The sequence below is a fragment of the Mus musculus genome, chromosome X (assembly GCF_000001635.26).
Source record: "Mus musculus strain C57BL/6J chromosome X, GRCm38.p6 C57BL/6J".
NCBI lineage: Eukaryota > Metazoa > Chordata > Mammalia > Rodentia > Muridae > Mus > Mus musculus.
Genome location: NC_000086.7, coordinates 41,580,998 through 41,607,424, shown reverse-complemented (window position 1 = coordinate 41,607,424; position 26,427 = coordinate 41,580,998). Strand labels below are relative to the sequence as shown.

The window sequence follows — 26,427 nt, the reverse complement described above, 5'->3', positions numbered from 1 at the left end:
TCCTGATAAGAATGGACTTGGCCAGAAAGCTAGCGGGGGTTTTTGGCAAAGATAGCTTGAATCAGCTAGAGTATTTTCATGCCAAGAGACTTCATACACAAAGGGGCCTCCACTCAGTGCCAACATGTCTCTGCCTCCTGCTCAGAGGACACAAATATGCATCTAGTATTAGTCCCCATTTGATCTCATTTGAATTTAATTACTTAATTTAACATTTTCTTCTTTCTTTAATCATGTAAGTCTTAATCTTTCTAGGAGAAATTACTAAAAAATTCTTTTCTGTCTTTGAAGGTAGAAGTAAGTGAGTATTTGGCATGAGAAATTCACTTTATTTGGACTGAATTTAAGGGAACTGAGCTCTTTTCAAGTGGGTACAGAATGGAAGATCGAGACACCCGATCCCCTTTAAATGTACAACCATAGGCCACTTGATATATGGCAAGGTTTGGTGGAGGGAAAGAGAGGGGGTAATGGTAAAATTACATCATAATTTCAAAAAGAAAGAAAGAGACAATGGCTGAAATAGAAAAGCAAAACAAAGCAAAACAAAACCAAAACAAAAATACCCTTACCAAAAAAGCCCACAAAAGAAAACTCTGTAACTGCCATACCCATCACATGGTAAGCACCACTAAACACTAACAAGAGGTGGCTAACAGAGAAGGAATAATGGCTTATTGTTTAGTTTTAAGGAACATTTAGCTAAAGAACAGATTCCCAAAGGAGTTTAAAGTACTGAGTTTAAAGTACTTTTGAATCACAAAAAACAACAGGGCTAATCTGTTCCCCTCAGGTTCTTGCCTCTTTCCCTTAGCCTAGCATTTCTAATTTTCTGAATTTTTTCTTTCTGGGAAGTCTTTTCCTGCCATTTTTCATCTTATGAGACAGCATGTTACTATGCAGCCCAGGTTAACCTTGAATTTACTGCATGGCTCAGGCTGGCTTCAAATTGGTGGTGATCCTTCTGCCTCTGTCTTGCAAGTGCTGGGATCTCAGGAGCTTTTTCAAAGAAAGTATACTTTTTTTTTTGTACTGCCCCAGGGGTGGATGAAGGGTGATGTTAAACCTGAGCTCAATGATGTGGCCTGGATCCAAAACAAGAATTTACCATGCACCCTTAAGGGCCCTTAATAAAGACCTGCAGATTGAAAAGGACAAAAATATAGAGTCAAGTAACTAGAAGAAGACTCAACCAATAGAAGCTAAGAAAGCTGCTGATTGAGCCCTCAGGACAGTAAGATGTGTGGGAGACTGGAGCTTGCATTTTCTATCTCTTTTATCCTTTGTGAGAGACAAGTCACAGAAGTGGAGCATCAGCTCAGAGGCAGCCCTTGCCCTCTCCTGCTACTATCCCTTCCTATGTATGAGGAAGAGGAAACAAAATAGACATTGGAGGTCGATCAAAGGAGGAAACTGGGTGCAAGAGGCGATGAGGAGGGGAGAGAGGCAGGGGGGAAGATCATATGTAGGGAGAGCAGGGGAAAGAGAAGGGAGATAGGCTGGGGTTGGGGGCAATCTCTAGGATTTGCCAGAGACCTGGGATGGGGAGAGATCCCAGAGGGTCTAAGTGGGAGACTCTAGCTGATTCCTAGCAGTGGAGGATATGGATCCTGAAGTGGCCACTTCCTGTAGCCAGGCAGGACTCCCTGTGGAAGGATAAGGACAGCAACCCACCCACAAAGCCTATGACCCAAACTGAGTCCTGCCTACAAGATGTGCAGGGACAAAGACAGAGCAGAGTCTGAGGGAATGGCCAACCAATGACTGCCCCAAATTGAGATCCATCCTGTGGGCAAGAAACAATCCTCGGCACTATTAATAACACTCTGTTATGCTTGCAGGGAAGAACGTAACATAACTGTCCTCTGAGATGCTCCACCCAACAGTCAATGGGAAGAGGTGCAGAGACACCCAAACAGTAGATGGAGCTTGGGGAGTCTTATGGAAGAGTTGGAAGAAAGATTGAGGGTCCCAAAGAGGATAGGGACTTCAAAGGAAGAACAATAGAATCAACTGGCCTGGACCCTTGGGAACTCCTAGAGACTGAATCACCAACTGAAGAGCATACATGGTCTGGACCTGGGCCTCCTGCTCATATGTAGCAGATGAGCAGCTTTGTCTTCATGTGGGTTCCCCAACAACTGGGGCAGGGGCTGCCCATGAGCCTGTTGACTGCCTGCCTGCATATGGATCCTGCACCCCTAAATGGATAGCCTTGTCTGTCCTCAGTGGGAGAAGATGTGCCTACTTCTGCAGTAACTTGATGTGTGGTCTGGTGGGATTTGACGACCAGAAGGGAGCTTCCTTTTCTCAGGGGAATGGGGAGAAGACTTACATGGGGGCGTCCTGGGAGCAGAGGAAGGGATGACACTGGGTTGTAAAGTGAATAAATAATAAATTTAATAAAAAATGAAATTTATCCGTGTGATTGTAGGTTATTTCAGAGCTTATGTATGACCTGCCTGCTACAATGCCTGTGAAATAATCAGCTTGATTACCAATGAGAAAATGGAGAAGCAGATTACTAATAAGTGTCCAAGAATCCTTAGTTTTCCTGGGACTGCCATGGCATACAGACAACAGGGTTACTTTAAAAGAAAATTAAAGATTTAAGAGTGATGAAAATGTAAAAAAAAAAAAAAGCAACCACCCAAATAAATTAATATTCATATACGCATATAACACGTTTGCATCAAATCCACCCACCCTCCGAAAGTCCTCCCTTGATATTTGATGCAAGTCAGCTGTAACTGGAGCCAAGCATGAAGGATTATGGCTAGAACTATGGAGCAGGTGAGCTTCTAACTTAATAATCAAGTGTTTCTCTTTTGGTGTCCTAAACCACTCCAGCAGCCTTTTGTCATCAAGCCTGTGCTGCTAATAGCAGCAGAAAAGTCACTTTTAGAATACTAGGTGGGTAAATGCTTGGTATGAGTGTGCTCCAGGTGACAGACAGAAACCAGCAAATGGTAAGAGCTCAGGGTGAGACTCTACTAGTGTTTTTAACTTGCATTTTGACTACTTAAAGGATTTTAATCAAGCAACTTAAGAATGGCTGTGTGGGCTCAGCAAACACACTAAATTAAGTTTGATTTTTTTTTCCCACTTAACCAGTGGCAAACCCAAGCAACTGCGTTGTTGAAGGGGATTTAGCTTGAGGGGATTTATAATCGTTTTTATAGATGGGCAGCCAAAGTTGTAAATATAAAACCTAAACTCCCAACAGACTCCTATGCACGGGGATCATGAACTTAAGAAGCTGACAAATTTTAAGTAGAGATGACATTTAGTTTAACTGTAATTTTACAAATTGTTTGAGATGGGAGGCTTGTTACATTTTAAAGTATTTTCATCTGATCAGCTCATCTAAAATTTGTAACCCATTTGAAGATTATGTTTGAGCAGGAACTTGTCAGCCACTGTTTCAAAGCATTTTCTGATAGCAAGGGGGGAAGGAAGAAAAAGGAAGAGATGTACCATGCAGACCGTATAAGAAGCAGACGTGATCTGCTCCCTGCTCCTTGCGTCAAGCCTAAGACTCTAGTGGCCTTCAGCAGGAATTTCCTCCTGAAATGCGGTAGAAAAAAAGAGTGGGGCAGAAGTAAGGTGGACAATAGGAATACAATTGCTGTGTGTTGGGGAACAGGGATTAAACTGCTCTATTGGCTTTACTCTCTGAGATGTTTGTTGTCTGCTACGGTTAAGATCTGGAGAAAGGGATGGGGACTATTTAAATCAGGGCAACAACAAGCAGGGTCACAACAGGATCTTCTCATTTCTTTATCCAGAACAGATGTCCCAGTATGGGTCTATTGATTTGGACTCCTTGTCCTTGGGGAGCTGAGGGATTTAAAGACCCACTGAAGATAAACGGGCATCTGGGGAGCTGGATGAAGGCCGTGTGATGCTAAATATGGTTGGGAATATTTCCTCACCTCTCTGCTCAGAATAGCAGACTTTCATGTATCATTAATGCTCTTCCCTGGAGTCTATGTGTCCGTTCAGTAGAAGAGCACTTTTATCAAACCATCAGTCCTTTCTGCCAGCGCCCAGTGTAATCACCTGAAGATTAGCAGTGAATTCATAGTATCTGATACTGGGTCCTTGCTTCTCCCCCTTTAACTGGGAGGACAGATTGACTCTCTGCCTTTGTTAATGGAAAATAAATCTGTTTTAGGATAGTGGCAATCTAAGATAATTTCTTACAAGCAATGCAATGTCATTGTAAGTAGTATCTGCTGAGTTGCCATTTCTCCTGGGAGGGAGAAATAGTCTGGGACACCCAAGGTCCATGACTTGGAATCTTCATGCCAATCTCATCTTCATTCCTGAGCTTTCTGCTATTTTCCAAGTCAGAAGAACCAATGTGTATGATATTGTTCCTAGCCTTTCCAAAAGCAATCCCACATCATCTTTATTCTCAGTTCTAGGTACTAAGAACCTAAACAATGTGGCAGTGACCCACTGGGAGGTGTCCTCTTCATAACTGGGGCTCCAATTTCCTCCTAGCCTATTTCTTGCCTTTTTTTTTCCTTAAAAAAAAAAAACCTTGTTAGGTCATATATCTTCTCTTGAGGACAGAACCTTCCAGCTATTTATGTTGTATTTTTAAATATTTCAAGAGATAACTAGAGATTAGTATTGCATTGCCCTAGAGGGTACATAGAAATGTAATGAGTATCTTAGATGGAATCACTCATAATCCAGCTAGAATGCAAGCCGGTTTACCCTGAAGCCATGAAGAAGTGACATATCTGACTGCAGTAATATCAAGATTCTCATACATTGAGAAGCTTAGTGAGCTGAGCCAATGTAAACCAGTGGACAGAGCACTAGACCAGGCATACTGGTATTCAAGTTGCCGAACTGTGATTTTTGTGCTATTGTCAAAATTTGCCACCTCCCCTCCTCCCTGAGAAATTGCTGTCACTCTTGTGCTCCAGCAGGCTTCAATTTCTTGGTTTACTCAATGGGCAATGCTAATGTTTGGGCCCTGGTGGGTCTCCTAGTCATCTGTGAAAATGAATTAGATGTTTGGCTAAAGAATATTTAAGAATTCTGATAGCCACAAAATGTTCTTTTAAAATGCCCTCTTAAAACACTTGCTATTTGGGAGCAGTAAAAACTGGTGGTGTGTGAGCCATTTGAGCTGGAATGATTACTATGTGGCAGTGTTACAGAAATCCAGCTCAAAATCAAAATTGCTAAAAGCAGGTGGACAGTTTCAAGACCACAATGTTCTGAAGGGCTTACGTAATGGGGAACATTGTATGCTGCTGACGTTTGTTTCAAAAATAACCTTCTTAGAGATACAAGGTGCCCCAACATCAACTTTGATTTGAATTTCTTTAAAGGAAAAAAATTCAAGAAGCATCTGAAAAGAGACTAATTGACTTCTTTATTCTTTACCAAACTCAATTCCTTTTGACTTTTTCTTGAGACTTCATCGCAGATACAGAAATGTCTTTGGCAAAGCTTTCTCCCGCTCTGCCTTCCTTTCCTGCTCTGATCCACAGTACATACAAAAGGTATAGGAGGCAGTACTGGGAAGACGAACCCATGCCTTTCTGTATAGTTTTCCTGCTAAATGCAAGTCATAATTTTCCTGTTCTCCATATTTTGTCCATTAAGCACTCTGGAAAAATCATCAGTTTTTTTCCTCTCTCTTTTTTTGAAGCAACTTGCAAACCATAAGAGGTTAGGACTGCCAGAAATGCAAGCCTGTGCTTTCATGCCCCCACCATTTCTATCATGTACAGAGATGTTGAAAAGTTTCTGATGCCAAAAGATTAAAACACATTTAGCTTCTGCTATCCTCCTCTCTGACAGCAAGCTCTTCCTCCTAGCATGACAGGAAAGTCTAGTTTTCCTATTCCTAGGTTTTAGAGGAAAGTGTAGTTTGACAGTCTACTTCAGTGGATTGGTTTGCTGTCAGTTGTCCAGAATCACTTTGTATTATTCAGCTTAGAAAACATCAGAGACTTCTTCTAGGTCAGGAAAGGGGAGAGGATGTGCCTTTAAGAGCCTTCCCCGGCAGAAAGGAAAGCTCTTCCCAGAGCAGCAGGAGAATGAGAGAAAGGTCACTTCAGAAATCTCACCTTTTCAAAATTGAGGAGATGAAGTCTGAATTACTAAACAAACCGCTTGAATTACTAAACAAAGCGCTCTGTATTTCTCAAATTCCCCCACTTACAAATAGATGAAGTAGAGAGAGAAAGGGATGTGTAGAGATTAAATCATGTAGCAGAGAGCACATCCCAGAGGAGAAACGTAAACACCATGAGAGTGCTGCACTTCATCTGAACAATGTCAGGCAATCTCTTATCCTACATCACCATGCCTGACATCTTGCTCAATGCTAGGAGGGCACTGATCTATTTCCAGACTGTGCTAGGTTTCTTTGGAGACACTACAGGGCTCTGACCATTCTGTTTGGATGGGCTGGTGAACTGATGGACTAGAACAGATAACTGGAGCAGTATTAATTTATACCTCAATAGAATTCCACGCTACTAAAGCCTCGACAACTTCTCTCAAGAATGGCCAAGGCACCAAAATATTTTTATAATAAATTTCAAATATTATTCCAGATGAAATGGGCCCCAAACAACTTTTACTATGGGATAGTGTGGTGAACTTATTAAAAGCACATGAACCTCATAGATCCAAGGCACTGTGTTGTTGTTACGGTCAGAATGTTTGTGCCTCTCTTTATATGGTCAAATTGTAATCTGTAAAGTAATGTTATTAGGAAATGGGGTATTAGGAAGTGGTTACTCTATGAAGCAGAACCCTCATAAATAGGTTATTTATATAAGAGGCTTCAGAGACTAATTACCCTTTCCCTAATGTGAGGATGCAACAAGTAGGTACAATTTGTGAGCTAGAAAGCTCATCATTACTAGACAATTAAATCTTTGATCATGAACTTCTCATCCTCCAGAATAGTGAGAAATCAATATCTGTTGTTTGTAAACCACAAGTCTAATATACTTTCTTATAGCAGCCTGAACAACCAAGACCGGCCCTGCAGGATGTTTGGTCTTTGGAATGTAGTTTTCATTCTTATCTTAAATAGTCTTACATATACAATGAGGTTACTAATGGAACTTCTTCAAACACATGTTGTGAAGATTAAGGTACAGAATGTGTGTAAAGTACTTAGCACAGTAGGTAGCAGCCAGTGAACACTCTATAAGTGCTAGCTAATAATAACAAAAACATTGCCTTATTTTTCCCTCCATGAGCTAACTTTAATGAATCTTTGTCAACCATTATTGTATACAGGTATTGATTCATTAGGGCAAAGAGTGGGTTTTCCCTATGCAATTTACTAAAGTGCAGGAAGAGCTATAGGCAAGACAATACGTTTTGAGTGTTGGGGAGATAAGTGACAAGAAAGAGAAAACATTGTCACCTGGAAAGTGAGAGGCTAGTACTATGTCAAAATGGTTGAGAGCTGCTTAGGGTCCTCCAAAATCAACTGAGTTGTTGTCTGTCCCTCTCTGGAACTGAAAAACCTCTTTTTCATTTCTTAGTTCACTTGTGTCTCATCTGCAACTCAGTCCTGCCCCAGTTCCCAAGGCCAACCTTGACCTAAGACAGGTGGTGATTGGCTCAGGCCCCACAGATGGAGGAGGGGTTTCAAGTTACTGTGCTGTTTGTCTGGCAAGAGGACAGTGTCCCAGTTTTGATACCTGGGGCCCAGCCTCATTTTAAGCCTTAGTTCCCATTCTGTGTCCTCATTTTTAGAAATGAGCTCCATCTCTTATGCTGGTTTCCAAAGGCCTATTCTAAAAAACATATTGAGTGACCCCAGTAGTGTTTTATGATTGAGTGACGCCCTAGTTGTGCTGGCTACCACTGGAGTAATTTTTCTGATCCTCCACCCAATAGATACATAGGTGTTTGCTTCTTACCAACTGTGACTTTCTCAGCACACATACCTCCAATTCATTTATCTTCTCAGTATCTGATGTCTAAATAGGTACCAATTATAGCAAGTGATTATTGTCTAGTAGAACTAAATATCTTCTGATATTTAGATCTGAACTTTGGTTATTAGAGATTGGTTTATGAAATGGGTAGTTCTGGTGGCCAATTGTACCTATCCTCATATACTTCATTGCTCTGCTTAAGACCTAATCTTCCCTGAGACCAAAACCATTTAAAACACCAAGGACCTGTGGCAATACCACTATAGTCTTCTTCAAGTTTTATCCTGTTTTTTAAAGTGGGGGATTGCAATAATGTAGAGCTGATTTGCTAGTGTAAAACTAGAGGTAGGGATCCAGCTAAATGATAGACAGATGGCAAAAACCTTAACTAAGATAATGTCCATGGTTGGGAGAAAGAGTGCTTTTAGATTTGAAAGACCTAGTAGGACTCATACTGCAGACTGGTTCATTAGACATGAGGGGACCAATGAGGAGAGATGGAGATACTGCTAAGAAACTGCATGGGTAGGTGGTTCTGGTACCTAATTCAGTGAAACACAGAAGGAATAAGGAAAAGACTCTCAGTAGAGGGAAGACTGTGCTTAATGTGGCCAAATACATTTCCTCAATTTTATTTTCCTTTTTGTAAAATAACCTTGTTGCTCAAAGGATGCTTTCCTGACCTCAACAGCATGAGAAACTAGGTCTTTACAGACTCATGAAAACCCTGAAATCTGATAAATCTTAAGACTGAACATTAGAGCCCCTCATTTTCTTGTTAACTGAAAAGAATAGAAATAGATAACAATGGAATTGAAAATACTTACTCCATAGACAAGTTCCCCAACCATGCCATTCCATATTTTAGTCTCTGGATCCCTTGCGCCATATTTCCCATCACCGACAATGGACAATTTGTATTTGATCCTTACGTGTTTGGCTATTTCATAGGCTAAATCGACACAATAGCCTTCATAGCGCTCATTTCCTTCCAGTTGCTCATGATTCTTTTTATACATTACATATGGTGATTCCTTAGAGAACAGAACAAAAGAACAAAGGATTACTCTTATCCATTTTTTTTTCCCTAAGATGCAGTAAATGTAATAGGGAGACACTTTCCTTTCTGTTCCTATTGAGGCTCGGTGTATGGAAATGATTTTTTTTTTTAAATTTTGACTTAATAAGGAAGGGAGCCTCAATCAACTATTCATGGGACCATGTATTCCTTGGAGCCCCAAACTGATGATTTAATGAAGTAGAGAAACATTTAAGATTTTTTTCCCCTAGAATTTGAAAGCAGGACTAGTTTTCACCAGTGAAGTCTTTTGATGTAGTTGAATTGGAAAGTACTATCTCCTTTGGTACATAAAGAGGATTTGCCTTTGATTTCTCAGGATGTATTAGGTAGGGGCTCCAGCCAGCTCAGGCAGGGCATAGGGAAATACTGCAGTCCTTGTGAAGCTGAGGTGTTTGGCTGGCTCTTTTTTCCATCTGAGGTCCACCATACAGTTCTTAGGATAAAGTGAAGAAGAGAATTTGATAGTGCTTTTTAAATGCCATACTTGTTTTTACCTGAGGTACACACTTCATTTAAAAAAAAATAGACAACTTTTGGAAAACCATTTGGAAACAACACTACCCCATCATATGTCTATAGTGTATTGTATTTTGTGGAATACTTCTATATAGCTAACTGTAACTTTGAAATGGTCCTAAGACGTAGGTAAGAGGTTATTATTATTTATGTCCATTTTACAAATTGCAAAAATAAAAACCTAAGGATTAGAGACTTGCACAGTTATACAAAGGAATATTAGATCCAATATTAGAACATTAACTGATTTTCTTTTTTTCACACGACAACCCTACACAATGAAGAATTAGACTCTATATTCTGGTGAAGCACCATTCTTTTAGGAGGGAAGTAGAAGAGGACAGTAATATGTAAAATTGTTCCTCATTCATTCATCCACTCTCTTCCCTCTCTTGTTCTCTGTCTTTCCTTTCTGAGTATATTGCAGCTGAGTCCATACCATGTTACTTGGGTAGAGGGCAAAGGGACAACTTGCAGGGGTCAGTTCTCTCCTTCACTCAGATCATTAGGCTTGGTGGCAAGCACCTTTACCCACTGAGCCATTCCCTCTACTCCTCTTTCCTTTTCTTCCTTTTGAGTGTTTTGTAGAATCTTCACACATACTTCATTCTGGGTGATTATCCACCTCTTCCTTTCCCTCCACACTTACCCCAACCCCTCTAGATGATTTTGTCCACAGTATTTTCCCTTTCATGTTGATATCACATATGATCAACATCCCCCACCTCATTAACCCCTCCCATTAATATCTCTTTGCTCTCATAGGTCTGCTATCAAGTTTCTTGGTCTTTACTCATACTTACTCCTATATTTAACAACTGGAAATTAACATCTGAATATGAGAGAGAGAGAGAGCATGTAGTATTTGCTTTTCTGAGCCTTGGTTATTCTACTTAGTATAATATTTTCAAGTTCTGAAAACTTTCCTGGAAATTATATAATTTAATATTTCTTTATGGATGAATAAAATTCCATTGTGTATAGTGGCATTTTGTTCATTACGAAGAGGTGCTTGAGGGTTCCTGAGCAGCCGTTGTGTTAGAACTTCTGCATGCTTAAACTCAAGACTAGCTGACTAATATTTTTAGAACTGTCCGGAATACTTAGAACTGAATAATACCTGCAACTATTCAGAAAGCCTCCCTGCTGTCTGTCCACACTTACCAGAATGGTAGTCACTACGATGGTCCTGTTCTCGGAGGATGAGCTGTCATTGCTGATTTGTTGATCTGAGAAGGGCACAAACCTTTCATACTCATTCCAGTAACCAGCCTAGAAAGAACAGACATTTCATCTGGATGCCCATTTTTCTCTCAAGAAATACTAAGTGGATTTTAGGAAGCTTGACATTTATAAGGATTGATACCCTGGTCCCATCTATGTTTTTACTGCCCTCAGGACAAAAAGGATACATCCAGAGGCGTGCTTGCTATTCCTTGATCTTGAGGATTCCTTTCCTCACTTCACCTTTACCGACAATTCTGCCAAATACTTGTGCCTGCTGTGTAATGACCACTTTTTCTATTAACTTTCTACAGCAGAAAATGTTGGGATTGCAGAAAGCTGATACATTGAAGTCAAAAGCCTGTTAATAGCTGGTAGATATGATGCAAGATAGTTTATATTCTAAAGGTTTATCACACGGCTACAAAATCCCCCTTATGTCTAACTCAATTGTTAGTGAGTTAGACGCTAACTGGGCATATACAATTCAGCTCTGAAGAAAGACATTTTGTCTCAAGTACTTTGGGTGGTGGGTTGGCAATGACCTACTTTCATTTTTGTTTGTGAAAAACCACATGTGCCTAGGAAGATTCTGTTTAATAGCATGCTATAGAGTTTGTCATTCTTCCCCTTTGTTTAGAAAAATTATTAATAACTTGTGAGTCTATTACTTTTATAAGCATTAGAGCGTCATCCTCTTTAATAAGATATGGTTGGATCATTCTGATTACAAAACTTTATGTATCTTATCTCTGTTCCTTAGCAGATGGAAAGACAAACACCAAGTGGGGCTTTCTTTGTATATTTCTCACACATCTTGTGTGAGCATGCTCTCACCTTTGGAGAGACAATTCTCTTATTGACTGTTTTGGCTACTTACTTTTCGAGAGCCTGAGACTTTCATTTCATATACATCAATGGTATAATTTGTCCTACGTCCATAAGTGTCAAATTGGATGTTTCCAGTCATTCCTTGTACTTGCACCTGGTAAAAAGGCAAGAGGTGAAAAAAGTTAAACTAGTTTTTACATTGTTGACTCTAGGTCCCTAGGATGAAATCTTTGAGGGTTTTCATTTCAGGTCATTGAATTCTATGAGGCTGATCAAGTATTCACAGAGCCTTATTTTCTTAACAATGTGTTCTTAGTAGGCTTTTAAGTTATGAAACTTTAGGTGAGTATTAGAAGTGGTCACCTGTATAATGTAGTGAGATGACTTTAACCAGTATTTCAAAGACTTGAATATTTATAATAGTCCCTTCTTATGAATGTACTTTAGGCTGAAATAGGTTAATGCATTATTCTGCATTATGTGTTTCTTGTGGAGTAGCATTGTTTCTAATCCTCATAGTTCCAATATTTGAAAAAAATTTGGTTTCCACAGCATGACTCAGTAATCCTAATCTGTGACATGGGAAATCCCAGAAGCACCAATCTCTCAGAACTATTTAGATGATTAAATGAGTTGCAAGTTATGCCTGGTATGCAGTAAGCGTCACAGTGCAGTCTGACTAGGTTAACATTCACAATTATTTGTTTATTATTCTGTGTCTCTGATATGAGTATATGTAAACACAGGCATGTGTGTGCTACAGAGTATATGGAGGTCAGAGGGCAATTTTCAGGAGTTGATTCATTCCTTCCCCTGTGGGATCTTGGGATTGACCTCTGGTCATCAAGCATCTTAACCCAGGAAGTCTTTCCATCTCCAATCTGAATTCATTACCAAGCAAAGTGACTTTAGCTATTTATTTGAGAGGGTTGTGCATTTATGGACTTCTACTGTGAGAGAAGCAGCATTTCCTCCCTATTAAAACTATATGCCAAGGTACAGACAGGTGGCAGAGATCAGGGCTGCCATGCAGAGATAGTTCAAAGACTGATGAAAATTTGTGGACCTCAAGGAATCAGGAACATTGAGTGCTCCACAACAGAGACAGAAGTGTTAGAGCTCCATTCCTGTTTTGGGATGCCAAATTCAGAGTCTATATATGCCCTAAGGGTTCCTAGTCATAGGAAAACAAAAGGCCACATCTACTGACAGATTTTCTCATCTGCCCTAAAGTTTAGAAATATCAAATAAAGACTGTCAGTCTATCTGGATGTTTCACTTCCTGAGTAAGGGTCAGAGATTTTAAAGAAAAATAATCTGGTTTTGTTGTTGTTGTTTTGTTTGAGGATAAGCTGACAAAATATCTTTCTCTTCATTTATAAAAACAACAAGCTAGCAAACAAGTCAGGGACAGTAATGGGTCTATACTGCCAAGGGGAAAATTGATATCAAGGCTTTGGGAATAGTTTTTAAAAGAAGTAGATTTCTGAGTGCCGGTAAGAGACCATGAGACTGCTTTGATATGGCAATTCTATCTGACCAAGCAAACGTAAGCACTAAGCTTGTAGACCATGTGAGATGACAGCTCTAGGTAAAGAAATGGGCCCTTTATTGATGCATTATTCAGTAGGATGAAATTGATGCATGTTGTGATGTTTGATAGAGCTGAGACAATTGCATAGAAATCCTTCATTGCTGTGCATACTCAGGCCTTCAAGTCTCATTAAGAATTACACATTTCAAAAGACCCAGGTTATCTGAACTTGATTTATGAGCTGGGAAGTCAACAGGTGTCCTAGAGATGCCAGCCCTCATGATATAAAGTCTTCAGGGAGTAGGTATAGGACTGGACCACCACTCTTAGTGAAGTCTATTTTTAGGGATATAGACTAGTATTGAATGTCAGTGACAGCTTCCCACTACCTCATCCAGAATCCCTCTTTGATCTAAATAGTTTTAATATTATTTACCTATAATTTTAATAATCTATATCTTCTGGATTGGGAGCATCTCAAGGTAAAAGACATTCATTTTCTGTGTTTTTAACATTAATGTAATTCAAATACGAGCTCTCCTTAGCTTGTCTCATATTTGCATACTAATATGGAGCCTAGTACATACTCATAGGGGCTTACTAAGTGCAGAATGGATGGCATGTCTATATATTCATTTAAATAGGCCCCACCCCACGCACGCGTCTATCTAAAAACAATGGTTTGGTTTCTAGATTTCTTTAGGGGAAGAAAATGATTTATTAAGAAACAGTGATCCTTAGTCATAAGGAAGGGTGCCTGTACATCGTGCAATCTCATTTTTAATGAACGTCAGTAAAAAGGGATTTTTAAAAAATGTAATAAAACCAGGCTTATTTTCAGTCATTTTGAAGGACCATATTCTTTTGGAAAGTCCATTGCTTTCTAGAATAGAAACAAAATGTGAAGCATCCCTGAGATTAGGTGATTGGCCATTAAGGCCTAGGAAGGAGGATGGCTTATTTGGCCTGCCCTTTGAACTTACCAGTGAGTTAAACGTCCAGAAATTTTTCTTTGTGACAGGATGGTTGGTCCTATTGATTTATATCCAAGTTGGTTTCTTATTTTCTATTCTGGTGGCCACGTTTCTACTTGGGGAAAGTGGTGGTTGATGTTATGAATGGCCAATCAATTAGAAATGCTGGCTCCTGCCCATGAGGTTTTGTTGATGAAAACTCATTTTGATTCACTCTGAGGCAGTTTTATATTTCACTCATCATTATGTTCCACCTGACAATACAAATCTTGTAACTGCTAGGAAGGTGGAATTTAATTAGCTGCTCTTCAAAATCATGCACCGCTGCTTCCATAAAACTACACTCGGGGCATCTGTTAGGGAATTGACACAATGACATAAAAGTCTACACAATTTGAGAATGGTTCATATCTCTTTCTTGGAGAGAGACACAGGGGCCACTAACCTCTCTGGACTGAATGCATCCAACTTGGCAAATTAAGGCAGCAGTAAGAGAGCCAAATACACAAAATGGTGTACGTTATGAGGTTGTTCCTGATTCTTCATTGCTGAGTTGTGCACAGAATTATCTTAGGATGGCCTATCTCTTTTGCTCATCTGGATGTCCCAAACATCAAGATAATTAGTTGGAAAGAAGAGATTCTTGTACTCTTGGAGGCTCATTTTAATGCATACAGGAACATGTGGCAGGCATAAAGTTAAATATTCAGGAAAGAGCTTTGCTTGGAAAGCTGCAATGAATGGGTGATATTGCTCCTAGTGTAAATAATGGAATCTGTTCAAAGGACACTGCTTGAAGCCTTAAATGATCTCTTACCCAGTAAATACTAAAAACAAGTGACCTATTTGATCATCTATCCATTGATTCCTTGTACTTTTCTTTAGGCTTTTTCTTTGTGGCACTGGACAAAGCCTCTTAAGTAGGTCTAGAAATGCACCATGTTCCTGCATTCTACCATGAAGAATAGAATAAGTGTTCTCTTTGACAACAGAAATACTATCACACTGGCTCGGTTCCACAGTCCATTCAGGCTCCTAATTTGTCTGATGAGCCCAACGATGCTGCTGTCCTTTTTAATGCCCATCTTGGATTTAGGATCATTTCATTAAAAAAAAAATCCCAAATCTTCCTAGGAAATGTCATATTTGCAGAAGATATGTTATTTTGAAGCTACTTATTAATTCAGTGTATAATTTTGCAGGGTACCAAGTTTCATTTACCAGGTACAGTGCAGCATAGAACCAAAGATGTATTTGCGCTAAATTTATTTTTTTCTAACTTCACAGCAGACCTTTCTATTGGTGGAATTATAGACTTGGGTGATTATCCACACAAATCTTTTCTGCACAGCCTGAGATGCTGTTTCTTAGTCCATCCTCCTTTGGGACTGAGGACTTCCTTTTTGTGTCTTTCTAAGGCCTGTCCTCCCCAGCAAGAAATTGTCCTTACCATTTTCAGAGCTCTCTCAATATCAATTCCTTGACTCCAGGGCACAGCAGGATTTGCTAAGCAGTCTCCAGCACTGCCTCTGCGGGATACATCCACTCGCTGCCTCCTCAGGTATCGGAAGGCTTCTGCTATGACCAGTATTGCGTCGTGTGTCAGTGCAGATGTATACTAAAATAAACACATGAAAAACAAGATAGCATGACAAATGACATCCTAGAAACTTGCCTTGTTCCTTGTGTTTTTCATTCACTTCCACCTTTTGCCCTACAATGATATCATCCTAATTATTCAAGTTCAAAATTCTCTGTGGGCAAGACTGACTTTGATGCATTCAACAATGATGCCTTTTACCCCATGTGTGCACATGTTAGGGTTATTAAGATCAAATGGCTCAAGGGAGTCTCTTTCTTGCTCTCAATACTGTTTCATATTGAGTGAGTGAGTATAAAAGGCTGGATATTTTATGAGAAGAAATGCATGTGATGTTAAAGGATGGCATGTATAGATTAGAGAGGAAATAGCATATCCTAAAGCAAGACTGAGTTATTGCTGTTTGTAATAGAAAATTCAGATCTGCTGTTTACTTAGGGGAAAATGGAAATAGCTAAGTTAGACAGCTTGAAATTAATTTGGAAGGAAACATTAATCATTTCTGTCTGGACCATGTTTGAAGCAAGCTAGGACCTCTGGCCAGCAATAAATCAGTTTTTGTTTCCCAGGGGGTAGCAAAAACCAAAGATTCTTTTCAAGTGTCGAAAATTACAATTGTTATTGAGTTTTAAATCTGATAACGTTGACAATTTGTAGGCAATGCTTCCTGATGCTACCTCTTTCAGGCGAGAACACTTTACTTTCTGTTCCTTGTATACAGTGACATGTTCTACTAGGGATGCTGCTAGTCACTTAACACAAGGGATTTGATTATCTGCAGTTGGAAATGGTGGAGGCTTTTCCATTAAATGAATCAACAAAGCATGATTAAAATAAGCTGGCCTCTGTTTTGCAAGGGTGATGAATACTTGTAGAATATGGAATCTTATTGACTTTTTAAAGTGTAGCAAAATGTCCTAAGGGGAGTTCTCACTATATAAAAGTCTGTCCAAATACAATTGAGAGTGAATACATTGTTGTCTTTACAACTATCAATTTACTTTTCTCTTGTTACTTTCCTTTCAGAAGCAGCTCATCAAGTATGACTATAAGGAGAGCATATTTTCTTTCATGAAGAAAAATCTTTGTGTTTGCCCATCCTAGCACTACCTAAAGCCAACAGAGTGGTGATTTTCCTCCCAACCAACTGCATGCATTGTCACTAGTCTTAATGCAATTCTTCTAAAGCTATATTAAAAGAAATGTTTAATTTTGTACTTTATTCAGTTTCTGTACCCATGCATGAGATTGTCCAGTCAATCTAAAATAAATAATGAAAAGAATTATTTATGAAATATGTATTAAACAACATCTAGATTTTAATTTCTAAATGATCTTTCTAACTCTATATATCCTATGTCAAGTATTAAAGTAGGATCTTTGATTGATTTAATGCAAGGTTCAATACTTTCTTAAACCATTTGTAGGGTTTTACTTATAAGACTAAGCATTTTTTAATGGTAAGTACTAGCATGTTGCATGCACACACTCAGTATTAATGAGTACCTGAGATGGTTTTCATTATCTTTTTTAGAAGCTATATATCTTCAGAGCAAGGATAATCTTTACTGCAATATTTCTCTTTATACCTTTTATCTTTGTTCATTTTCTTGTGGCTAACATTGTGTTTATAAAATTGTTGAGAACACTTAAAATAATGAATAAATGTATCTTTGTCTTCTAAAGTTGCTAAATCAAAACACCACAAAGCAGTGTGGTTAGGCAGTTTCATGGAAATATAAACTTTTGTAAGCTCGCCTAACTATAGCATGAGAAATCATGCCAGTTTAGTACATTAAATAATATTTGATTATAAAGGATTCCTAATTGGGAATGTGACAATATTCACCAAGACAAATTAGGACACTTGGTCTGACCAAGGGGCAGGATGATTTAAGATGGAAATGCCCTAGAAAGCTCTGGCACATATAATCTGCATTATAGTCATATGGTTAGCTTCTAACTAGTAAGTGGCTTTATTGAACTATGAAGTTATGTTTAGTTCACAAGTTTTCCTAGAGCATTTCAATTGTTTAAAAACTTTACTTGTATCTAGTTGTATCAGATCTTTACAGGTTCTGATGTGACCTGTTCAGGGTAGTAGAGAATACATCTTTTTCATCTATCTTCCCTAGTATTCTCTACTCTATTATTGTTAGAAAGAAAGGAGAGCTGGGAAGTATGAGAAAGAAGACCTTCCTCAGTTTCCTTTTTTAAGGGGGAAGGTTTTAACATATTTGACTCTTCTTACATCACAGTCTTTGTATGAATTTTTACTATAGCAGCAAAAATTGGTGTGCTGAGGTAATGGGATATATATATATATATATATATATATATATATATATATATATATATATATATATACATACACACATATATACATATTAGGATAATATATATAATATATTAGGAAACCTTTGTATAGCACAAATAATTTCCACCTATTTTATCTTTTTTAAAATCATGAGTAAATAGTTTTCTAACCATAGGGAACACATATGAAAATATGCACTCTAAATATGACTTTCTGTTTTTAATATTCTTATCTTGATTTTGGGAAAATGAGCAACTTAGGAAATCTAATTATTTTTAAAGACACTTTTGTAGGCAGGTAACTATTTCTGTTCAATATTTCTGTACATATAGGTAATACATATTCTATATTAGAGACTAATTCATTTGGGTGTTCTGAGATTCATGGAACTTATTATCATGGGGCAATCACATAAATAATGTAAAATCCAATTTACTGTTTTAGACTATCAATCTTTACCTATTCCTACTGCCTCTACCCTTTGCCTGATTCAGGTTCATGTAATAGTGTAAATTACTATGAGAATATTAGAAATGAGATTCATTTAAACATTAAACTAATTTATTTTCAAACACTAGATTTTTTTTTACAAGATCTATTCTCTATAGTTCGTTTGGGGGTTAGGTTATACTATAGAGTCAGTTACAGCTGATCTTTTTAAAAGAGTTATTGAATCACATTTGAGGGAAGAGCACTTGATCACAGGATGGTTGTAAGTATATAAAGGCCATATTGAAAAGCGTTGGAAAGCTGGCCTTCATTGTCTGTGTATATTGGAGCATTACCTTTAGTGGTGCATTCTTGGCTTCAGGGAATTCCCTTTCATCCAGTCTCACCCAGCGCTGTATGAATTGCTGGACCATTGGGTTTTCATTGTTGACAATCTGGAAACCTGTAATGTTGGCTCCCCCATGCATGACTCTTTCCAGTACAATGTCAGTAAAACCCTGGAAAGACAGTGAAAAAGATCATGACTGTGAGAGACATACGTTTCTGGTACATTTATCTGTTGGAGAGTAAGGATGAAATGAAAGATTCCTTCCCTAGGATTATTTATTCGCAATGAAGAAGGCCTTGGATATGAAACCAATTCTTAGGCCACCATGTGTTTGAAAGTACAAACAAAATGGAGAAATGGTACATGCTTTCATTTTTCTGTCTGTGACCAATGCATGTTTTGCTTTTAAGCAAATATTTGATTTCACTTACCTGTATTTTCTTCAGTCTTCCTACAGAGACTTCAAATATAACACTATGTGACTAGAGAATGTTGAGGATGTTTGGCCTTAAGAAGTGCGATAGAAAATCTTTTCTTCACCTTAACATGCTGAGCAGAGCAAAGTGTTTCAGATTCTTGTGATGAGTATTTAGACATTTGTGATTCACAGAAATACCAGTGAGTGAAGCTGACAGCTTGCCTGGATATGATGGCATAAACCCCAGGGTGCGTCTCACATGAATCCATAAATGAGTCTTGACATCTGTATAGCATCCGCCATTTGCTCCTTCACTTGCTCTGGTTACCATCTGGTGTCTCTGTCACCCAAGTATTTCCAAGTGCTCTCCCCAGGGTTCACACCTAAGCCTTTTCTACATGGGCACTGCCAACTCCCTTGAGTATTACTGTCTTCTGGGATCCCCTGCCCAGGAATTGCTTCTACTTCTGTTGGATATTGGTCTCATGTGCTTTGTTGCGCATGTGTCAGAATCCTTAATGAATGGATGGCAGCTTTCTATATCAATGGGAGGCAAGGTGGGGGAAATCTCAGAGGAGTTGGGGGAGAGGAAACCATAATCAGAATATATCGTATGAAAAATACCCCTATTTTCAGTAAACGAAAAAAAAAAAACATGCTTAGAGACATCAAACTTTTGTGGCAGCAAGAAGGAAGAAGACACTAGCATCTGGGAATTTCCTTTATTTTTCAAATTTAGGAGTTGGCTAGTTCTGAGTTTTCCTCCAACATAGCTGCTACCAAAATTCAGATGAATAGTCTGTGTACCTTATTGTTCTTGTGTATAAAAAGAAAACAAGAGACAGACATTAGAAAAGAAAATAGATTTATTTACCACTTGGGAAAATTGCAAGGAGAAAAAACTTGCACAATGTATCTGTGGCAATTTTACTAGTTATAAAAAAAATCAAGAGACAAAAATTGGAAAAGATATTGATTTTTCTGAGATATAAAAGGATAGGTCATGAATTTAAGAGGAAGGTGAAAGAGCAAAGGGGGGCGAGGGAAGGGGTAGAAGTAGTGTACACGCAGTAGTTATGTATCAAACTCTTCTGGGAACAGGCATTTCAGATTTAAATTGAAAATCAAAAGGAAACTGGATAGAGCTTCTCTCTTGTTTAAATTATTGTCAGGATTGTGTGTGTGTGTGTGGGTTCACGTTTGTGTTTGTGTGTATGAATTCATGAAGCATATGTATGCACACCAGTGTTCTGTGTTGAATGCTTTCCTAAATTATTCTCAATTTTTCTCTTGAGGCAAAAATCTCTCGATAAAACTGGAGCTCATTGACTTGACAATGTTGGCTAGCCAGTGAGTTCCAGGGTTCTCCTGTCTCTTCCCGCTTCCCTTCCCCCACACTTGGATTGTAGGCACTCACCACCATGCCTACCTTTTCTCCATGAGTTTTAGGGACCCAAATTCAGGACCATGTCTAGAACATTTTTAACTGAGCCGTTTTCTGGCCTACTATCACCTCTAACACTTTAGTGTAAGAAAATTTCAAATATATGGAAACTTTGAAAGCAAACATGCAGTGAAAACCCTTATAGTTGATATTCATATTTTACTATTGTGCTCTCTGGTCCAATAGTTCATTCAATTTTTGGAATATATTTCAAAAAAAAGTGTTAAGTAGGTGCAGATATTAGTATACTTTAACCCCAAAGGTTTAACCCCAATGTCAATAGCTATAATTTCCTGTTTATATAGTATTTTCTCCCATCCTTTTTGTATTTGTGGTATAAGTATGTATTCATGTGGGCATGTACATGTGTACATACAAGTAAATGTACATACATGTGTGCATGTTATCTTTCCAGGCTTTTTTCTTTTCTTTTTTGAGGGAAAATTTATATTTGATGAAATGGACAAATTTTAAAAGTATACTTGATGTGTTTTGATAAATGCACATGCCTATCTTATCCATATTCTTATAAGTTCTTTTATTTTCTTTTTTGCACTTTCAGAACATCTTCCTTGATGGGAGATAATCACAAAAAAGCATGCGTATATTTTAAGTGAATATTATTAATATTCATTAATATTCATAAACTGAGCCACAAATATATCCAGTCTTCAGAAGTGCCCCATGTGTTCTTCTCCAACCACCAACTCCAACTTTACATTCTTAATTTTGGAGCTCTTTAAAATTAATCAGAAAATGGTCTTAGAAAAGATTTTAGTGAGACACTTTTTCAGTAATTAGTTAGAACCCCTATCATCTTCCTTTCATTGTGAGATATGAATTTAAGGAGATTGGACAAGGAGCCAATTAGTTTGGTTTGCATACTGAGAATCATTCCTCCTTTCTAATAACCACAAGGCATTTTAAAGTTAATATTAACTTGTTGTGATGAGTTTTCTCCTAAAGGATCCCTTTATGAGAGATACTAAGACAATATTTTCTACAATTTGCTAACCCCCGCACTAAAATCACCAGAGAAGCAAGCTTGTGTATAAATCTAGCAGATAGCAGAGGCTATCATTGCTATGAAAGTTTATTAACTCACTCTCCACTTCCAAAAGAAAGAAAAATATTAAACAGAGAATATGGGTTTAATTAATAGCTTCCATTTTACCAAGTGAAAACACTGGGCAGTAACAGATACTGCACAAAAAAGCTGCCATGGGTAAAGGGTAGGGTTTTAGATATCTTCCTTAGGTGGGTGAACGAGTGTTCACAGTAGTCAAATTGGGGTAAGGCTTTAAAAATCTCTCAAAAGATGAATCAAGCAAATGATCATTAAACACATGGGTGACAAAATGGTTCAATAAAATGGTAGATGGTCAGTGGCAGAAGACAGCCAAGAAATGTTTGGGTGACTCCTGCTCTGCCTTCTCAATTTGTTGCACTTTAGAAGAACTGTTCTGTTTCTAAAATGAGTCACTACAGTTTATTGTTGTGTACAGCTAGAATTGACAAAGTTGTAAATTGAGGAGGCCTCAAACTACCCAGAGTTAGTGAAATAACTATTACAAGAAAGCTGACTAGCAGACATAAACACAGTAGTCTATAAACACAGAATGGTAACACTAGAAGTAATGAATACAGACTAAAAGGCAAGCACTGCTAGACTCCTACCTCATATTTTCAGGCACTACGTTCTGTCATCATTTGTAGTTAGATTATTGTGCACGTCACTGGGTCGAACACACACAACCCTTCCTAGTGTTTTATAGTCTTAAAATTCATTGTAAAGACACTAAACAGAACAGGATGGATAACCATAGACACATAGAACGTACAAAAAAAGGAGAATCAAATGATGGTGGCAGGGAGGGTTGTGATAAGATAATTAAGTTGGAGAAAGGAATTTGGCTGGCAACTAGCTCACTTTATCCACCCATTTGATTAAGACATTGGGCATTGTAATTATTTATATAACTCTTCAAAATTCACTCCTTGCTTCACTACACAGAGACCTTGAAGTTGATTTTGACACCAAGTCTATCTAAAGACTGTGTATAAGCATAGCACAATAGAAGAGACCTTCAATACTTTGACCAATAAAGACAAATGATGAAAGACACTTAAAATACTAAGTTTTGGGGTACATATTCCCAATAGGTCAAGGGGATGACTGAGTCCTGGTCTGTATTCATCTATTTTCTCACTCTTGTAAGGAGTTTAATGAACCACAGTTCTTACCAAATTTACCTCTAAGCATTGCCATAAAATGGTACTAATTTGAGAAAAACGAGGCCCTATATATCTAAAATTTTCACAAATGCAAAAATCAACATTGCTTACTTAGAGGAAAATCAAGAGAGTAACATCAGTAGTGGAACATGGGGAGCTCAGAGAGAGGTGCAGGACTCAGCTAGATCTTGGACTAACATCATTCAGATTCAACTTGGCAATGTGGTCACTGTTTTTCTTTTCAAACTGCTGTCTTATATTATGAGACATTGTCATCTTTGAGAATTGAACCAAGCCCGACTTTGCCACATGTTTACCTATAATGTTGACAGAGGAGAGATGACTAAGAATCACTTACCAATGATGGGAAGACAAGATGGAGGAAAAGGAGGACCCCAGTTTTCTTAGGGTTTAGGATCTCAGCTAAAGGCAATTGATGTCTGGCTCCTGAAACTCTTTGAATAACATTCAAAACATTCAGGAAAAATATCCATTTTTGTACTATTTGATAATTTTCATTCTATAAAATGCTCACTGCTACTGGGTATAAGGTGTGAATTTGGGGCTGGAGAGATGACTCAGCAGTTAAGAGCACAGACTGCTCTTCCAGAGGTCCTGAGTTCAATCCCAGAAACCACATGGTGGCTCACAACCATCTGTAATGTGATCTGATGCCCTCTTCTGGTGGGTCTGAAGACAGTTACAGTGTATTCACAAAAACTAATAAATAAATCTTTAAAAAAATGGTGCTAATCTTTAAAAGCAATATAAAGACAGTTATGTCAGACTGGAATCCAGACAGCACCCACAGTAAGTGAGTAGGACAATGGAAGAGTTTTAATGGGAGGACAAAGTGGCAGGATGAGGGAAGTTAGGAGGAAGTCTGATGTAGAGACAGGAACTGAATGGTAATAATTTAAAATTTCCCGTTATTTCATCATTTAAAGGAATTTCACTTGCCGAGAATGCTTACTAAAGTTTACTGCTTGAGTTTGTCTGTCTGACCTCATAGCAAAAGGTGAGTAAATAAAAAGGGAGTCGCTTCTAAATCTCTGGAGAGATATTAATTTCATAGAGATGATAACAATTCCCATGTGAGAAAAGAAGTAAATAAAAATGGTATATATCATTGTAAAAAAAACGGAACTTATAACTGATATCTGAAAGGCAAAGTGGTCTGGTTTTATGGCTTACCTGTTTACATTCTAACACGTACTCAAATATGTTGTTTTTATATTACATACTGCTAGATTGAACTGCTGACATTTGCAATTAAAATCCCACGTAACAAAGAGACTTCATTGTCTGAAGAAATTTAACAAAGTAAGCATTATTAAAGAGGTGACCCAAAATTATCTGCACCGGAAGAGACTGAAACAACAGAACAATGGAACGATAAGACAGGTTTTCTTTCTGCCATGATTTAAACTACTGTGCTTCTGATCATATTGTGTGTGTGTGTGTGTGTGTGTGTATACAGTCTACAGATACAGAAAACAGACTAGATTATTTGGATAATTTATACATAGGCATTAATATAAGGAGCTATTAGAAGAGAAGGAAGTTGTACTTGTGGCAAGGGGAGAATATCAGAGATTAATATTTTTATTAATGGGAGGTATAAAAAGGCTTCAGTTTTCCTTTGCATCTTGTCACAACATGGTGAGGTATTTTGAGTATCTATAGATTTAACTAAGGTTCATTTCTTGTGCTGACAAGAATATTTGGCTAAAACTTACTGAGACCAGTGCATTCTCTCTAAAAGAAAACTATATCAGAAACATTCACTGGTTCCATGGAGGTAGAAATGAAAATGAAGATGGGAAGCTCTTGAATAGAGCATGGAGGTCAGAGAACAGCAGTGGGTACGAGACGGATACTGCCTGATTCGAGGTTCACCTCTTCTCACTGGACATGGTTCAAAGCCTTTAAAAAGTCATACTCATTATATATCACCTCAGATCATTTAACTTTTCCACAAACTCTGGCTAATTTTCAGTTCTTGAGATGACCACCTGTAGACCCAGAACTGGGAGGGACTATGTGCTGAGTTGACTGAAAAGACCATAAATCAAATTATACAAGAGAAACATCCATAGGACACCTGGAAGGTGAAATATGAAAATAGTTGTGTGAAGGTTATTGGTAGAGACAGAGTGTCATGCTGTAACTGCTTCATAGGTAACAATAGGACTGGGACAATTACTGCTGGGCTCTCTGTTTCTCTTCTAACATGTCCTAAAGCTATCTTATATTGTGAGTTACTTTACCATCAGTAGCTAGACTTTATGCATGTACAAATACAACCCACAGATACAGAAAGCTGAGATTATACAGGCAACTTTAGCAAAGAGGTCACCAATGTACATTCAAAATATAATAGGGATTTTTTTTAAAGGGCAAGGTTTGTTCTAAGGTGTAGAATAATCGAAGTGGGATCAATTTTTATAATACACTGCAGCTGACCGGATCTCACTGCACTTTTCTTTTTATCAAATCAGTTGGAGCTCCTAAATTACTTGCTCACAAATATTCCCTGGGTTTGATGTCTCCTCATTATCTAAAGAGGTGGGACTGTTTCCCCAGTTCCACTGAAATCTCTACAAATAAAACCATGTAGCAGAAAGGACAACACTAGTGAGAAGCAAATCATGAAGCACTGTTATGTGAAGGTCATGGGTAGAGTGAAGAAGGTGAGAGAGTGGTGCCTGCTGTGAGACAGCACTCGGCAGACTCCAGCTTGCCTTCTAACACCATCCAAATCATGCTGGCATTTCTGTTACACGTTGCTGCATTCAGTAGTGTAGAGTATGTTCAAAGGGGACAACTGGGTGACTACTTAATAGGAGAAGACACTTACAGGTCCTTGGTCCTGCTATCCGTTCTATCATAACTTTTCAAAACATTTCATTATGTAAGCTGGCCACTTAAAAACATTGTGTGGGTGTATTGTTCAAGTCTCACTTAAACCTCTGTAAAATGATGACACTGTGGAAATGTCCACTGAGCACCTAAAGTATATAAAGGAAAGATTGGCGATAGAAGTTAGGGCTCATGTCTCTGAGGAAGAGTTTGTTTGGCTGCAGGTTCTGAGCTTCACTGTGTTTAAGGCAATTTGTTTATTCCAGCGTGTTGTTGGATTTTTCTTTTGGAGTTGTTAACAAACCAATCTCAAAGTTTGGATATAAACGTTGTTGTCTTACCTTGGGTTGCTATTGCTGAGACGAGACCATGGCAACTCATTTAAAGGAAAGCATTTAATTGGGAACTGGTTTACAGTTTCAGAGATTTAGTCCATTATTGTCATGTCAGGGATCATGGGTAGTAGGCAGACATGGTGCTAGAGAATTAACTAAGAGTTACATCTTAATATGCAGGCCAATGGGAATTACTGGGCTTGATATGGGCTTTTGAAACCTCAAAACCCAACCAGTGACACATGTTCTCCAAGGCCACACCTCTTAATCCTTTTGAAATAGTGCCACTCCCTGATGACTAGGCTTCCAAATATATGAGCCTATCTGGGCCACTACTCTTA

At 38.3% G+C, this 26,427-nt stretch overlaps 1 protein-coding gene across 8 annotated transcripts in view; it reads right to left on the bottom strand.

The window, feature by feature from the left end:
• The window catches only part of Gria3 (glutamate receptor, ionotropic, AMPA3 (alpha 3)), a 277,783-nt gene that overhangs the window by 71,177 nt on the left and 180,179 nt on the right, over positions 1–26,427 (bottom strand). For all 8 annotated transcript variants that reach the window (NR_104053.2, NM_001358361.2, XM_017318546.1 and 5 more), the window contains 5 exons: positions 18,800–18,961; positions 15,548–15,715; positions 11,639–11,743; positions 10,699–10,806; positions 8,765–8,971 (listed from right to left, as the gene is read on the bottom strand). Coding sequence is in view for 7 of the 8 variants with exons in the window: in NM_001358361.2 (NP_001345290.2) it covers positions 8,765–8,971; positions 10,699–10,806; positions 11,639–11,743; positions 15,548–15,715; positions 18,800–18,961 (750 nt within the window). In the remaining variant the exon portion in view is untranslated. The remainder of the gene's footprint in view (positions 1–8,764; positions 8,972–10,698; positions 10,807–11,638; positions 11,744–15,547; positions 15,716–18,799; positions 18,962–26,427) is intronic.